This window comes from Xiphophorus couchianus, chromosome 9 (assembly GCF_001444195.1).
Source record: "Xiphophorus couchianus chromosome 9, X_couchianus-1.0, whole genome shotgun sequence".
NCBI lineage: Eukaryota > Metazoa > Chordata > Actinopteri > Cyprinodontiformes > Poeciliidae > Xiphophorus > Xiphophorus couchianus.
The window spans coordinates 7,093,576-7,111,473 of record NC_040236.1 but is presented as its reverse complement, the minus strand read 5'-3'; the positions used below and the strand labels follow the sequence as shown (position 1 = coordinate 7,111,473).

Here is a 17,898-nt window from a genome sequence, read left to right as displayed (position 1 = left end):
ATTTTGTTATGTTACAACCACAAACTTCAGTATATGGATATTGGTTTTATAGACTAACACAAAATAGTACATAAATGTGAGTTCAAGTAAAATAGAACAGACTTTTCAACATTTTCTTTTTCTGTAAAGTGTGTCAAGTGTTGTATTCAGTTGTTAATTTCTAAAGACCCACAATTCACTGCAGTTGCATCTCGGGTCTCATTTTCCATAAAATGGTGTTCATAACTGTGGTGACTGGACATGTCTATCTTTTGCTGCTTTTTTATTTATAACTTTAGATGTAATTTTTCAGAGGTAATTTTTTGTTTTATTCCACAGTTATGCTTTCAAGATACGTTAAAATTTGTAGATTTAATGTGGTAAAAAGTGAAAAAGTTTAATGAATTCTTTTTGCAGTAAAATTACAACCCACAAAATTATTCTTCCACTGAAATGAACATTGTGGTTGTGCATGTGAAAGAACCCTCTACTTGTTTACTTTGACGTCCAGGTAATTAGGTAGTTGGGAAAGTACATTATGATGACACAGAATCCAAGCAAACAAACTACTCACTGTAAAATAAAGAAAATACTTTTTTGTTGTTGTTTTTGCAGAATACTGTGATGCCTCAGTATTTCAGATCCAACAAATTGTAAGATTTGTGATTACTTGTGTAAACATAGCATTCACTTTCCAAATGATCATTTTATTTATTAAGCTGCTCTCCAAACCAACCAGACCCAGAGTAAAAAAGTTACATTTCACATTGTTAAATCCTGAATTAATTAATCATAGATTAACTGCAACCTTTAGTTAAATTCTACAACTCATTACTTCCAGCTTTGTACAATCAACTAATTGCTAAAAATGAACCTGTTTGAAAACATGTAGTAGCCTTGAAGATCCTTAAAAGCAAGATGTTATGTCTCAATGTATCACCTTTACTAAAGGCACAAATTGGTACATATGCAGAAATAAGATAAAGTATCCAAATTCCAGTAGCTAAAATAGAAAATAATAATTACAAATATTAATTTCAAATTTACAAAATGGCTAAAATGTCAGTGGTTCCACATTTTGGACTTTGCATCTTGTATTTTTAACTTACAACATCACAGCAAGTCTTTTTACTGACAAAGTAAACAACAAGTAAATGATACGTGACAAATTGGCCTCAGACATTTCCTCTGCAGATTCAGATCATCTCTTGGAGCTGTGCGTGGATGCGCAGCTGGAAACAGCAGGTGTCCAAAAATGACAAAAAGCAAACACACAGAGTAAGCTGGAATGTTGTTGTTTAAGGCTCAGATGGGCCAACCCAAAAAGAGCAAATCTGGATAAACAGAAAGGATGTGAACTGTAGGTTAAAAGTTAAGAGACTCACAAAACTCTCTAAATCTGCCGACATAACATCATCAGAAAGAGCTACATTTGGCTGATACAAGAACTCTTAGCATCATTTTTTGAATTTGTATGTACAGAGATGCTGCAAATAACGCTAATAATAAAAATACACAAAACACATTGAATCATACATACAATTGTTGCTATTAAAAGGAATTATTTGTGGCCAATAAATTAGAATAAAGCATATTTATTTCAGGAAACTTTAAATAAATTAGATACTAAATAATGATTAATTACTAACAAGCTGATACTTTCAAAGCTTTATCAATAATTTATTATTGCACTAATTATTAGAATTTCCCTGTTCACAGTTAAATAAAACACAACATTTAGAGTTTTTTTAGAAGATTAAAATATTAGATCATACAAGGAAAAACAAAAACTTTTTAATACAAATCTATGGGTTTAATGCGATGTATATTTACTACTTGCTTAAAGGTTAGTTTTAAAAAGTACCTGTAATCAAATGAATGAAATGCATATTATTACTTGTTGAATATGACTATATGTGCACCATATCTGTTTTAGGATATTTATTCTTTCACACAATAAAATATCTTTAACTAAACACACACCTAGAAAAGATGTGTAAAAGCAATTCACTTTCTTTACAGCAGAAGAAATTAAAAACTCTAAAATTGTAGAAAAATGTCCTATTTTGTTTGAGTTTATTTATTTTGTGTAGGAAAAAAAATCCTACATTAAGATATAATTGCTTTTAACAAAGTCATGGATGCCACACCTTACACGGACAGTTATGTAATGCACATATGTCAATCTTGATAAGTAATTGTTAACTACCAAAACTTGTGTATAGTTATATTCAGAGCAATAATGAAAAAGCTAAAAACTGAAGCCAACCAGGATGGACAAAGACCGGAGTCAATGTTTCACCATGCAGATTAGACTAAATGTCTATGTACAGACCAAACAACCTGCTGTTATGGAAATACCTACCAACCTAACGTGGGTCTCAAAGAATAAACTGCCTCCTGGATAAAACTTAAAACTTATCTGCTGTCTTTAACAAAGCATTAAGTTATCCTGCAGCAACTCTAAAAGTCATACTACCTTTATTGCTCTGATCATGGATAACGAACATAAACATAACTTCAAACAAAAATGGATGCATGATTTTAAATCTTATTCCATCGCTGGGCTTCTGCAATGCAGTGTTCATGAATGCAAAAAAAACAAAAAAACAAGTCACTGTATAAAGTCCCTCCAAACTTCATCTGCTTTCTACAGGCGCTGTTGTCTGCAGGATGTTCAGTGCCGGTGGTCTGGTGAATCTGCCAAAAGTGCAGCAAATCATCAATCATGCCTCCAACACACACACACGCACACAGACACAGTGTTGCTCTGTGGGCAGCTGTCCGTTGTTTAAGTATATTCTGTTTATTTAAAATGTCCTGAGTAGTGGAGCAATTCTCCAGAGGAATGTACCCAATAGCATAGCACAGACACATAAGGCATCGTCTGCTTTTATAAAATATAATCTTGCGTCCCAGCAGTGAAAAACATATTTAACATAAACACATCTCTTTTTCTATCAAAGAAGCTATTTCTTTGACAGAAAAAGACTAAGAGCTACATTATGGCTTTAGTTATCAATATATTTTGATTATGAGGCAGGGATGGTTTGTTTAAAATCAATGTTCCTGCATAAAAATATACAATGAACTTATGATGGTTACTGCAGAAGAATTTCTAGGGATTTTTTCATTTCACAGTTTGATGCATTCTGGATAAATGCCAGATATCAAACAAAACTATTTTCCATAGTTCCTCATTTCCTGCATTTGTTTTGGCAGGGTTTGGACTTTAAGTGTTCAAAGCCATGTATTATATTTGGTTTATTTGACTGTGAATCACTCCCTGACATTTGTCTGAAAGATCCTTCAATGTTTTTGGATATTTGATCATTTCTTTTCTGATTATGTTCAGGGTGAAATGGTTTCCCAGCCTTCAATCCACACTTCTCCATTGATCCCATCTGAGTTTCTAGTCTGAACTCTAAAGTGTTGATATAACTTTTTTTTGTTTACCATTTTTTGTTTATTTTCCGTCACTACTATCCTCTATAATTACTTAGAGCAGAGCTTTAGCAGCATTCCTTGTATTTTTCTTAATATACTCCTCATTTATCATGATTTGCGTTATGTTTATTTAATTAAGAATGTTCTTTAAGTATGTTTTCCAGCCTCTGCATTGGGAACTTTGCATCTCCCATCACATTCTCATCCTCCAATAATTTACTGTACTTCTTTCTGATAAAAAATGTAAATTTTTTGGACCCATCTTCTCAATATTCATGCTATTCCTCAATAAGGGTTTGTGGTAGTGATAACCAGATGAGTCCTTTATGTACCAGCAATTTAGTCTTGCACATAAAAGTTGAGAATTTGTTCAGGAAGTTATTAAAAATTGTAAACAAGTTCTAATGGTTTAGTGGAAACCAGAACTGAACTCATCTTCAGTCACGTACAATCTGACAAAATGATATAAGTCTTCTAACGTAGGACCAAAAAACAGAAATAGAGCCAAGAAATAATCTTCAGAAGATTACAATGTCTGGAAAGCATAATAAATGGGAACTAACACAGAACAGACATGAGCCAGGATCTGCGAGATTGTCATGTGGTGAGTTGAGGTATTCCAGTTGTTTAGAGAATGTCTTTATGGACTCACCTGGTTAGAGCTAAAATCAAATTTTCTCTATCTGTCAAACTGTTATTTATGAGTAAACAGGATAATCAGTGCACAAAGAATACGACAGACAGAAAAACAACAAATATAAACACAAAAAAAAAATCAACTGCTTACGGAACACCATTACTGACAAATATACACAGTCCAAAATAATCCAACTATTAAATCAAGTGACAATCAAAATTTAAAATATTTATCATACATAAAAGCTTTGTGCAGCCAAGTTTAATAATGGTGCTCAAGTCTACTCAGATGAGCTACCAAATGTCACTGAAAAGTAACATTGGTACATTAAGACATATACCCTTTGTTGTACCAAACATTTTCCATTTCAGGAAGATTTTAGTTGATTGCATATTTACAAATTATAGCAACACAAAATTATTCAGGGGGCTGAAAATGCCCATTTGGACACCCCATGTACAGAACCTTGGGTTGTTACTTAGTGACTAGAGATTTATTTAAAATGATATTTATTTTTATTTAACCTGGAATGACTCAGGAAAGCCTGCCTGACTAGAAATTAGTGTAAAAGTAGCCAAAGTAAAAAAAATATCAGAACCTTCCTCAAGTCTGCAGTCTGAAGATGAAAAGCACCTTAAAAGCAAAATATAATAAGTACTTTGGGACTTTTGCTCAGTACACTCAATAGCTAAGATGTAATTCCTTCAGCTGAGTATCCTCCCACCCTCCATCTCCTCCTCCTTCGTCTCTGTCGCCGCCTTTGAGGAGGAGAGCAGCGGAGCTCAGCTCAGTGCAGCGGCGGCTCTCCTCCGCGCGTCATGCGGCCAGCCTCATCCTCACCCCTCGGACACCGTAGCGCCACCCGGACCTCCCACACACCTCCCAGTGAACCGCTCACTTCTTGCTTGCCTCCAACACTTGCCAGGAAAGCACATATTTGTGTTCCTTCTTGAAGAGTTATTTAAGTACAGATTTATTTATTAATTTGCTTCTTGAGACTACTTTGGGAAGCGTAATTCCTTTCCCGGGTGAGTTTGCTGCTTTCTGGACGCTCAAGGATGGACAGCTTTCTTCACCTGGCTCTGCTCCTGCAGCTGGCGCTCTGGGAAACGGTGAGTAAAGGCGACAGTTTCCGATTTACCTAACTTATAGATTAGTTTATACATATGCCGATGGGTGTAGCTATTGTTAAGCAAAAAGAAGAAAAAAAAGGTTAATTAAAGTTAATTTCCACTACCAAATAAAATAAAGCACCGAGCTTTTGCATGAAAATTGACAGTTCAATATATTAGATCTCAATATATATTTGTAAAACAAGAAAGTTATATTTTTAATGTTGACCTTTGTAACATAGTCACTTATCTATTTTTATCTCAACCTTTTAGAGAACTCATGAATGAATTACTCATTAAAATCAATGTGAACTGATAATGAGTTAATTCATAAAGTTTCCTGAACTCCTCAGACATTTATGTGAATTTACGACCTGACTTTACTCACCTGCTATCCCTGCTGTTTGTTGTGTCAGATGTGAATTAGTGTCATAATTCCTTCAATGGGCATCTCACAATATCTCTAGAGTTCTTACTTCCTCTGGAAGATGAACGCCCAATAAAAAGGTTATGTTTTCGACCTATTTGTCATGTTGTTTTTTTTACCATTTGCATTGTTTTTACACAAACAAAAATAATCAATCATTTTAAAAAGCTCTAAGAAACTTTAAGAATATCTAATGTAATGGATTAAAGAAAAGAACAAACATCTCTTGTGACTCCATTAACATCGGACACTCTACAGACTGACAGCTACAAAGGAAAATTATGAATTTTTTCCTTCACTCATGTGAAAGTACACATATTTTTGTTTGAATTTCAAACAAAGATGGTAATTCAAGGAGAATAATATTCTGCTCTTATTCCATTTCATCTGAACTTCACAGCATTTCATCTCCACCAGCTGTGGCCACACTTGAGTGTTTTTGCATCTTGAAGGATTTCAGATGTCATATTTTATCATTTTTTTCCCTTTCACACACAAACATGAATCACCTTATTTTGACATTTGTATATTTTTCTGGTGGTATGATTTACAAAGGTAATTAAAACTGTTGACATTTTACAAGCATGATACAAGTATCTAAACAATTTAACATTGAACTGGATTGGTGATAAATAATAGAAATTAAGCAGAAATGAAAACAGCCAAAGTAAAAGTAACTCAAACAACAAATGAAACTGTTAATCTGTCACAGACTTAGTGAGGTTCCTCTTCTTATATCCTGCAAGAAATTCTTCTAGAGTTTTTGAGCCCTGACATCAAATTACCTACTGCCTCAGGCAAGTCTCTTCTTGCAGAACAAGTAGCAAAACCTTTAAATCAATTCTAAAGGCCACAGGTAGTTGGAGTATGGAGGCCAAAATGAGGAAACATGCTGTCATCTTTTTTTCCTCTGCATCCTGTCAGTGCCCTGCCGATTGACAGTGTGTTTTTCTTTTCCACATACAAGGAAATAAATAGATTTTTGTGGCCAGATAATGAATGTCAGCAGCCCACTTCTAGAAAAGAGATGCAGGCGAGAATTTGGAGTTACAAAAGAACAAAAATGTTAGTTTTTCTATTTGAAAGAAAAGAAAAACAAGTGCGGAGACAGTTGGAGGGAAATGCGATGTGTTACATCTTTCCCCAAGGACACTCCAACATGGTGTTGACCCCCAAGGTCAGACTGTGCAAAACCCAAGAGCTCCATCTATGTTTCCACCGGTCTTAGTTATGTTAGATTTTAAAGTACAACACAAAACAGTTGGGGCGGGGGAAGAAAAAGGATGGTTTCTTTGGAAAAGTTGAAGAAGAAAGTATCTGCTCTTTGGAAAAGTTGAAGAAGAAAGTATCTGCTCTGCTAAGTGGCTGAAATTTTAGTTTAGCAAAGTGTAATTGTCAAGATCTTTTAGACCTCTGGAATAATCTGTTTTGGACATATGAGGGTGAAATACAGATGCTTCATCAAAAATGCAAAACAAAGTGTTTTAGAAAACAAACAGCATTCCAAACCAAAGAACACATACCAAATGTTGAGCATGGAGGTGGAAAAATGGTGATTTGGGAATCACAATGGTGAATGGTTATTTGGTGCAGCCACCCCACTTTGGCACCTTGCGGTCACTGATTGGATGCTGAACTCCTGGGTAAACTCTAGTTTTCTTGAGCCAAGGACAATAACACTCTCAGTCACAGGGAGGCGCCAAACACACAGCAGGTTATGAAAATGATAGGCCAGAACCTAACAAGATGTAAACAACAAAGATGCTTTTCAAAAAAAAGCGCAATGAAGAGAGATCTGCTGTTTTTTCAGAGTGCATAATTTATCTCTCAGGGACAAAAAGAATTGGTGTTTTGGTAAGAAGTGATTTATTCTGTATTTTCTTTTTCTCCTCTTTAATTCCTGGTAAGAGCAAACTGTATTTGAGGGGAACATGGCTTTTCAGATGAGTTAGGAATAGTATGAATAATAGTATAAATCAGATTCTTTACATGGACATGAAGAGGTTTACCAAGCCCTTTAGAAAACAGAAACAAATTTGTGCAGTGCCCAATGAACTTGTGCCACATTGGGGAGCAAATTCCTTCATGACATTGTGAGATAAAGAAAGAACTACTGAGAATAAGTGCTGCTAAAGCTTTTTTTTTTTATTACTTTTTTTCCAGACTTCAATTATAGGATATTATTTTCTTGGTTTTTCAGACTCCTGTGTTTGGTATTTAGTGGTTTGGAAGCTAAACGTTTGAAAATTGCTGTTTTATTATTAGCAGAAATATAAAAAAGAAAGCAGTTCTCAGGGAGGATAGAAAAAATCACAAGGAAATAAAACATACACCATTCTCTCTGAGAGCCATTCTCTTTTAGATCAAATTATTAACCGCTGTATATAAAAATGTAAAAGATTTTCTAAAGAGTAAGAGGAAACTCAACTGCCTCAAAATCTCTTTATATTTATATTCACAAATATATCTCAAAAGCTGTTTAACAATAGGCTAGTAAATATTGTTGTAAATGATTTATGGTATTAAAACCAGCTCAGATTGTATTGTTTATGTGTCCAAAAGAGAGAACACCTGCCACACACCTATTAAATACACAGTTAAAAATATCAGATTCATTTATGTTTAATCAGACATCGTTGTTACTGATATTTTGTTGATACCTAATTTTGATTCAAATTTCACCCGTTTTATATCAACACGTGTTGATATAAAACATGTTGATATACGTTTTATAGCAACGTGTATTTACCCAGAGTCAGAAACTCTGAGCTTCCTTACACAGGAAGGGCTGCAAGATATCAGAAATATTTTTAATTGTGATCTTATTGCTGATATTACAATTATGATATTGATTGTGATTAACTTACAATTTCCTCACTGCATCATTTGCAATAATGATGCAGTGATTATTGCATCATTGCATCATTTGACTGCATCATTTGCAATAATGATGCAGTCAAATGGTCTTTGAGAGTCTGAGCATCTTTTCCACTGTATATCCATTTTAGGCATCAAGGGTAGTGAAATTCTGTCCATCAAGCCAAACACATTACTGGAGTGCAAAATGAGCATCCATAGGGCTTGTTCTGCATTTATACTTAATATGATCCAAATTGAAGCATTTAGATAGGAATATAGAGATGACGTTGAACCCAGACTAAACAAAAACATTTACCAAAATTGGAAGTGATTTAACATGGTGGTATAAATTCACGTTACACATGCAACCAAAATTAAACTGAACATAACAGGAAACTTGCTCCATCTTTAAATGTCAACTAAAATTATTCATGCCACAGTCAGGATGTCAAATACCATACAATAATCTACCCTCTGCATTGCTGTGAAACACTGAATGTAAATGATGGCGGCTCATTAAAGAATGGCCATTGGCATCGGGCGCCCTGCGATAATGACCTCATTACGACAATAATTGAATTTAAATGACGACGTTGGGAAAACAGCTGCCATTTAGGATGAAAGGTAACAATAATTAAAGTTCACTCTCAGAGGGCACTCTTTAGTCTCTCACACACAATCGGGTTTCTTTCACCTGCGTCTGATGATTTCATGAAAACATCTGTCAGAGTCTGACATGCGTCATGCGAGGCGCTCCAGATCCTATTCATACTGATAAACTCTAAAATGACTCATTGTGTGGCCTCAGGAGGAAAAGTCTTTTGCCACTATCATGTTTGTAGAAAGTAGATTTGTTCCATAAACTTACAGGACAGATATGATAGGACTATGCTGTCACAATGAGACTCTGCTTGTGGCTGTGACCTTTAAATAATCAGGGAGTTTTTTTAGACCACCGAAGTAAATTAGATTGTGGAAATATTTTACTTTTTTACCCCGAATTGAGTTTTATGTTTGAAGAAAAGACCAGTAAAACAAAAACAAAACAATTTTCCTGATATGCTGTATTTATTCATTATCTCTCAGTCGTGTATTTTAAGTGCAACTGGATTTTTTCTGCTCTTCAGACGGAGGCCATGCACCCAGACTGTGCTGTGGTGTTGCAGCACATGAAGGCTCAAGAAGAATGCTACAATATTCTTGAACAGGAGGAAAACAACTACTCATCCAAGACAGGTTAGTAGGTTGTTATTCTGCTGTGGAGAAACTCAGTCTTTGCAAAAATAATTAACATAAAACCCTTTGAACCTTTTTTATTTTGTGAAGTGGTAGATAAGAAGTAAAGAAGTAATACCACTTCTAAAATTGAAGAGAAAATGATACTAGTTTTTATTTTCATTTCATTCTCTGTTTTATTTTTGAAAATAACCTGAAAGAGTAGCAACCATTTGTATTCAACCTTTTCTTCACGTGTGTTACGAATTAAAATTTATGGCTAGCGAACATACTAGCCGTACCTGCCTTAATTTTTGAGTGGCTCATGCTTTTAGTTCTTCACCTTTCAAAGCCAAACATGCCAATCTTCTTCACAAATGTGCTCACCCACGTAGCTACCACAGTTTGAGTTACTTATCCTCAAGCTAAATATTGTTTGCAGAGAGAATGGAAACCCAATATCTCAAGATGAGATGATGGGCTTCAGAAGATTTCAAGGATGACAAATGTAAACACTAATATACAGATATGGTCGCAGAATTACAAAAAGAGGGGAAAGAGATGATCTATGTAATATAATGAAAAGCTTGGAGTTAATATTCGTTAGTCAGGAACGACTAACGAATATTAAGAATGCATTGTAATTATGTTATTCGCTAATATTTATTACAGTATAAGCAGGTCTTGGAATTTTGATACTGCGTACAGAGATATGAAATCAATGCTAGATTTCATATTGTAAAGCCTCTATGCTAGACTTTTAAATTAAATCATCAAAATGAATCTTCTTCTTGATATCTGAAATTAAAACATTGTGTTTGTAACCTCTAGGTCTCTTTGGCTTTATAATAAAATGTATCCTTTTATTTGCTTTTTCAACTGAATCAAAAGGTTTTTCAACTCTTGGAAATGTGATTTTAGACGTATGTGACTATTGCTTTTTGTTGTTGGAAATGTTGCAACTATAGACTGAAAGCCTGTGTGTACCTCTAACTCGTTTCTTAAATATATCATTTTTTACATACTTTCTCTCCAGCAGACTTCCACTTTGTGTTTGTTATTTCAAATCTTTACTTCAGTTTTTTAATCTACACAGTTAAAACAATGACCAGTGTTGCATTTGTGAGGAGAGTGAAAACCAGGAGCCTCAGGAAGAAACCCTGACGCTTTCTCGAGTTTAGTGTAATGGTACATGAAGTCATGGTTGCCTCTAGTTTGTCATGGATATCTGACTCTGGTACTTACAGGCTTCTATATAAAGCACTCACGACTGCTTGGAAAATTAAAATAAACCACCATAATCTAAACATAGAAGTTTTATGTATGCACAAAACTTGTATCCTGGTATTTCTCAAGCTCCATCTTGTGTAATGGAGTGTGCACTTAATTATTGACACACTCCTGGGAACTTCTCCAAGAACCTTCACTAACCATTCACATTGACACTGGTTTGGTTTATGGCTTTGTTTGAATAGTTGGCATGGGCAGCATCAATCCCAAGTCTGTTTTCACAGTCCGCAGTAAAGATATTGTGGACAGGGAAGTCAAAGTCTATACAATAGGAATTAGCCAATCTGTGATTCTCCTATTGGCTGATAGGCCTCCCTATTTAATAGTTCACGCTTTCTGATTAAAAAATAAAGACAGTCTATATTTGTAGGGTTGTGATGTTTTTTTGAGTTCTCTAAAAGTGATTCAAAGGTGTCCTGACATGAGGAGGTCTCTGCTCACAGCTACAACTCCTCGAAGAAATTGTATGTCAAGTCTCGAGTGAAAATATCTCTGTTTTCCCCAAAGAACCAGAAAACAAATTTATACAAGTCTGTGATGAGTCCTTCAACTGTCTTTCAGCCTCATTTAACTTGTAAAAGAAAAGATGCATTGAGGGAATTAGTTGAAACTTTGAGTAACTTTCTACACCAGTTTGTGTGGTAGGGTGTTTGTCAGACATTCTTGTCTGACATTTGATGATAGATGTACAAAGTAGTCCAGCTGGATACTTTTCTGTAAATAATGATTGATTTTCTTTTACCAAATGCAAAGTATGCTTTCTTTATCTGGCTCAACAGACTACAATCAAAGGTAAAGAGAAATGCCTCTAACCTTTTTAAGGTTTGCTACCTACTTGAATAGAAGGTGAACTATCTGAATCTGATACGATTCTTCTTTCATCCTTTTTTCCACATCTCAAAACAAAACAAAACACTTGAACAGCTTGTGCACAAGGGGGTGGAGGGCTTAATTTTCCTTCTGTGATGTTGTCTGAAGGCAGGTTTGTTACACCTGATATGCTCTGTTTTGAAGTGTTTTCAGTTATGTGACATGATCATTCCAAGCAGTTAAGCTTTGTTCTCGCTTGATGAGCATCATCTGCTCACCAGTGGGGTTTCCAGTCTACACCGCAGCTGCTATTGCTCATAATTAATTGCATCATTTGCGTTCAAGCAAAGAGAAGATGTGACAATCAGATTCTGAGGCGGCAAAACAGAGGGTCTTCGTGTCTGAACAGACGAGCTCCTGCAATAATCTGAGAAATTGTTTTAACTCTTTACTTGTGCAGAGATATTTATCTGAGTTTGGAAAGAAGTGTTTCACCAGAAATTTAACACGCTAAACTATTGACTCAGATATAAACCACACAGCTCCTGAAGTTAACCTTTATCTCCTCTTGACATCAATAAATCCAGATGGATTTAAACATTCTCAACCCAGCAAGAATTGGTTGGACAACTTAGAAGTTACTGTCAATTTTCCCCAGTTCTTACAGGACTTGACATAAAAAATATTCACCTAAATACATTTAACTAAATATTTTTTAGAAAGTAGTTTTACAGGAATGCTCTTTATACAGTTTGACATTGCAGAGGCAGGGTAAACCCTGGACAAAGACAACACAGAGATACACATGACAAACAACCATGCACCCCCCCACCCCCTCCCACACACACACACCTACTTAAGAACAAATTACAGACCAATAAACATAACAATTATATTTTTGGATAGTTTGAGGAAGCCAGAGAACCCATCCATGAACAGGAAGAACATATAAACTCCACGCAGAAAGACCCCAAATTAGGATTAACTTCAATGCAACAATGCATCCCAGTTTGTAGGAAGGCTGAGTGCTCCAGATGGAACCCTCATCCATCCAGCCATCCATCCATCCAGCCATCCATCCATCAATCAATCCATCACTGAATTAAAGTGTTACAATTACTTCCAAGTCCACTTGTATCTAAAATTAAGGACTTAGGCAAACAGACTACAAAAAGCTGTGAAACAATGACTCGCTGTGGAAGTCTACTCATAAAATTTCCTCATTACTACATGTCCCATAGTCAGTTGTGGTATTATAACAAAGTGGAAGCAATTGAGAACTATATTCAAGTTAGTCATGAAATGGCAAATTATGCAAAATCACCAGGGGCAAGGGGGTTTCTGTGTTTGTCAAAAATCTTTAGTCAGTAGCTGCAGACCCCCCTCTGGCCTTCAGATTAGCTCAGGAACAGTTATGGAATGGATTTTATCCCCAATCAGCTGCATCCAAGTCTTACATCTCCAAGTACAAAGCTAAGCATCAGAAACAGTGGTGTAAAGGACACTGCCACAGAACTCCGGGGGAGAGAAGACCTGCAGGCTGGAGAGATAAATCATGACTCTCAGTTTGAAAATCCAAAGGGCAAGTTTTGATTTGACAGATACCAGAATGACACTCGTTTGATTTAATTACATTTTAAAGAAGCATGGCTTCTTAGTTTTGATTTTTTGGATAATTTCATGGTGCCAACCTTCTGGAAACAGTTTGGAAATGCCCGTCATGTTCCAACATAAAGAAAGCAAGAAAGTAATGTTTTATTATTATTATTATTATTATTATTATTATTATTTCTCCATCCTCATTATTACACTCACCCTGAACATCAGCCAGCCATGTGAATGTTTGTGTGTTACTGCCAGGTTCCATGTGGCTGTCACTTTCTGCTGCTGGCCTTTTCACAGATCATTACACAGCTCGACTGCACTGCCCTCTTCATATTCTCAGGTCAGTTGCTGCTGCCATATTGACAATTAATTACTAGTGGAAAGTGTCGCTGTTTACTGCAGCAATAAAAATAAATACATTGACAGTAATGTGGATGTTGGTATTTTCCGTTTCCCTCCTTCTTCATGTTATGTTGGGTTTTATATAATATGTATCAACAAACTCAGAAATCAAACATTTTGTTCCAATATGTCTTTGGTTACTGATAAAGGCTGTTTTCCAAAAGACACAACCAAAGGCCGTAAAAACCAACATGATTTGTTAATATTTTCAAGTCACCAGCACTTTCCATGACAGTCAATAACACTCATGGGATAAACAACATATATGAAACATCAATGGCATATGTAATTGCTGTTTACTCTGTGACTTTATATTGAACTTTCTTTTTTTTGCAGAACCCAATTTTTCCACAGCTCTCGTTAGGTCTTACCACAGCATTTCAATCATGTCATGACCTGGACTGTATCATTGTAACACATTAATTTATTTCTTTTTCAGCTATTCTGTTGTTAATTTACACTCAAGAACATTGATCTGTTGATTATCCATTTTAGACTGAGCTTCAGCAGTAAGACAAATGGCCTCACATATAACTCTAAAATAATTGACTACAGTATACAGAGGACTGAAAATAATTTCAAGGTTCCCAAGCCCTGTGGCAGCAAAAACTAAAAAAATCAGTTCATTACTCCTCCACAATTGTGCTGGGAAGTTGGTTTGATGTGTTTGTGTTGAAGTGGGACGATCGGCAGCCTGTTTTTCTTTTTGTGAAAAATCTTTTGAGTGTAGCATCCATCCATACATCCGTCTGTCCTTCTATCCACCTATCCATCCATCCTTGCAATTGTTCCCCACAAATTATTTTCATCCATCCATCCTTGCAACTGTTCCCCACATGATGGACAGCGACAATTGCTCTCCAAGGCCATTTCCGTATATTTCCACCTTTGCATTGGACCGACGCCTACATGCTGAAGGAACTCACAAACATACACAACTCCTGCTCTTACAGAGGTAGTCAAGTCACACTGGTAATGAATAATTAATACATTGTTTTTTTTAAATAAAATGTAGGCAGCAAAGTTGGACTGCATTGACAGTCATGGAAAATTTCTTTTCTCAAGGACTGTGCATTATACTGTATTTCTCAGGAAAAATGCTGTAATTTTTTACCCTTTAGCTTTTAAATAGTAATCGGCCAATAAGTGCTGCTTAATGTTGTGTCCAGTGGAATATTTCACTGCTTTGCTTTGTGAGGCAGGGAAAAGATAGGAATTCAAGGGATAAAATTTAAAAACGTTTTATCAGAGCAAAACCTTAGAAGGCTTGTATTATGTATTCTCCAGGCACATGGTGTCATTTTATAGCACAAGAAGGTAACTATGTCACCTTCAGTTGTTACAAAAATGCTGTATGCAGCACAAATAACTTAAAAGAAATTTGACTTTGCAATTTGATGCTTTGAAATTGCCATCCGTTTCTTGAAGAAGTTATAATCTTTCTGATACTCTTTTGCATGTCACCACAACAATGTGCCTTTACCATTTCCAATCATTCTTAGACGTGTTGGACTGAGAAGCAGTTCATATGCTGAGGCGGAGTCTCCTAGCCCTAGGACGAGCTTTGTGAAAATAGGCAGTGCTAGGTGAGAGCAAGAACACAGACACCCCAGAATGGCTGCCAGGGGAGACTCAAGGATTTCTCAAAAATGCATGAAAGAATCAAAGCAATTATCTAGATATGTTTTTGATGAAGGGATAATATGATAACATGGAGTAAAGCTCAAAAAGTGTATTTTATATAATACTCTCCTCATAAAAATCTAACAGCTTGATTAACTAAGTGACAAGCTACAGGTTTTTTCTTTAATATCTTCAGATTATCTATTGATATACTGTTCTTCTTTCTGCATCTCATAACAAAGGTTATAAAGAGATTTCACAGTTTTATCCATCCCAGGGGGGTTTCACTACTCTAATATTTGAAACACTATTATAGCCGTTAGTGTACTTGTGCTTTATTGAATCCAGAATATACTGAGAAATGAAGCGTCAAGGGATAAACTGGCCAGACCTTGAGAAGGAAAAAAAGGCCTTCCATTTAGGCTGACATTTGATCGATATAATACTCCTTCCCCCTTCATGTCTGTCCTCGAGAATGACAAATCTTTCTTCATAAGTTGTTGCAGATGCTTTTTTTTCCTTCCTTTTTTAATCGGATACAGAAATGTCAGACAGGTGAATCCTTGAATGTCGCAGTAAAGCAGGTGGGACAGAGAAATTACTTTAATACTGTTCAGCCAGGTTTGACCTTTCACAGCCCTCAGCAAGAAAAACAAACCAGTAAGTCACTTTAGATGCCCTGTGGGCTTTAAATAGACAAGGATACATTTTGTTTTCTAATACTGCAGGTGGGTTGTTGTGTGTAGGGGTGATCGTGAATTTTAATTTTACTAACGTTTTTAGTTTTCTAATCTTACATATCAAAATATTTGTGGTTTGTTGTGTTATTGAGACTTATTGGATAATTTATTAGATCCACTTCCTCAACTTCTTATGAATGCAAAATATAAAATCAGACATTTAGTGTATTTAAGCATATGCTGATGATGACTTGTTGTTTAAACCAAAAGTCCAGATGAAGAATGTTAAATGGATTTAAACATGACATGGTTGTTTGTGCCAAACAGACTAGTTAGGGTAGTTCAGACACAATAAGAGCAACAGTTGTGTGGATGAAAATATCTTGTTTCTCAGTGAAAAATTGAAAACCTTTTCTGAGATGATAGGAGGAAACAGTAGCTCATTACAATTAAAGTATGGGGAATACCATTTCTGATTGTAGTGCACATTGCGCCTTGAAAAAAAGAACTGAAACTGAAGTGTCAAGTCAGGCATTGTGCTTGTCAGTTAAGACTCAGTAAAAATTTGACCATGATCGATCTGAAAATGTTTCTGGTTCATTGAATCTGAACTCAGGGTATAAAATGAGGACTTCTTGGCAACAGTTGAGAAATGTCCATCCTTTTATGACCACAGTGTAAAGATCTTGTATTTCCAAAAAGAAAATGCAGCATGTCTCAAAACTCAGTTCGTCTCAAACTGGTTTCTTGAAAAAGAAAGTGAGTTCATTGTACTCAAATGGCTCAAGTTCTCATGTTTCTATTTCTCATCTACAGACCACTGATCCTTCAGGATTTTGTCTTTGGCACTGATGTTTACTAGCATTTTGCTCATGTTTATTCACTGTAAACAAGACCAAAAGACAACCATGACTATATAATGAGATCTACAAGTCCATTTATCCATTGCTAAATCCCACTATAATGGGATGCTTTGCTTTAGTGAGCATCTGAAGAAGGAACTACTTCCCATCACCTCTTGAAACCTTAATAAAGCCATAGCCACTATGTCCATTTAAATGAAGTTCCATTTTATAGGGAATATCTATCAATATTACAGTATTTAACAATCTAAAGGTACTCCGTCTTGAGTCATTGTTAGAACATAATAAATGAAGATGTCATCTGTAGCTATGATGGAGTGGAAAATATAAATGAAAAACGAGTTCAAAGCCTCATTTATCCTGCGAGATGTCTTCTTCTTCGCAGCTTTGGCAGGACAACCTGCAGCAGCAGCCAAACGCTGTGTTTCATTATGAATCAGTGCTGCTGCATCTCTCCGTGCGGCCGTTTTAATTGACGCAGGGCCGAGGAGCTTTGATGTATGAGACGATGAGATGGCGGATTGAGTCCGGCGCCTCATTACCACCGTCTCTTCTCACAAACACACTCTCATCCAGAGCACCAGGGTCTGCAGGGAGAGACTTCGTCGGCCATGTGATATGAGCGGCAGTGGAGAGGAAGCGTGGGCAGAGAACGTCCATCCATCCATCCATCCATCCATTTTCTGTGCACCCTTGTCCCTAATGGGGTCGGGAGGGTTGCTGGTGCCTATCTCCAGCTACGTTCCAGGCGGGAGGCGGGGTACACCCTGGACAGGTCGCCAGTCTGTCGCAGGGCGGCAGAGAACGTCACAAAATCAAACACCCTTCGCCTTTCCCAGACTGAGGGAAACCCCTTGAAAACTAACATCAGAGAACTAAGTTTCTGTTCCAGGAAAATGCTTAATTAGCTGGTTCTGCAGGATTTAGATGCATTCAAGGTGAAAAAAGT

The 17,898-nt window shown here is 36.1% G+C and overlaps 1 protein-coding gene across 1 annotated transcript in view; it reads left to right on the top strand.

Moving 5' to 3' along the window:
- The first annotated feature begins 4,850 nt into the window (after positions 1–4,850).
- The window catches only part of ghrhrb (growth hormone releasing hormone receptor b), a 31,882-nt gene continuing 18,834 nt past the window's right edge, over positions 4,851–17,898 (top strand). Inside the window, exons 1-2 of the mRNA XM_028027828.1 lie at positions 4,851–5,175; positions 9,589–9,697. Of these exons, the coding sequence (XP_027883629.1) occupies positions 5,122–5,175; positions 9,589–9,697 (163 nt within the window). The 5' untranslated portion in view covers positions 4,851–5,121. The remainder of the gene's footprint in view (positions 5,176–9,588; positions 9,698–17,898) is intronic.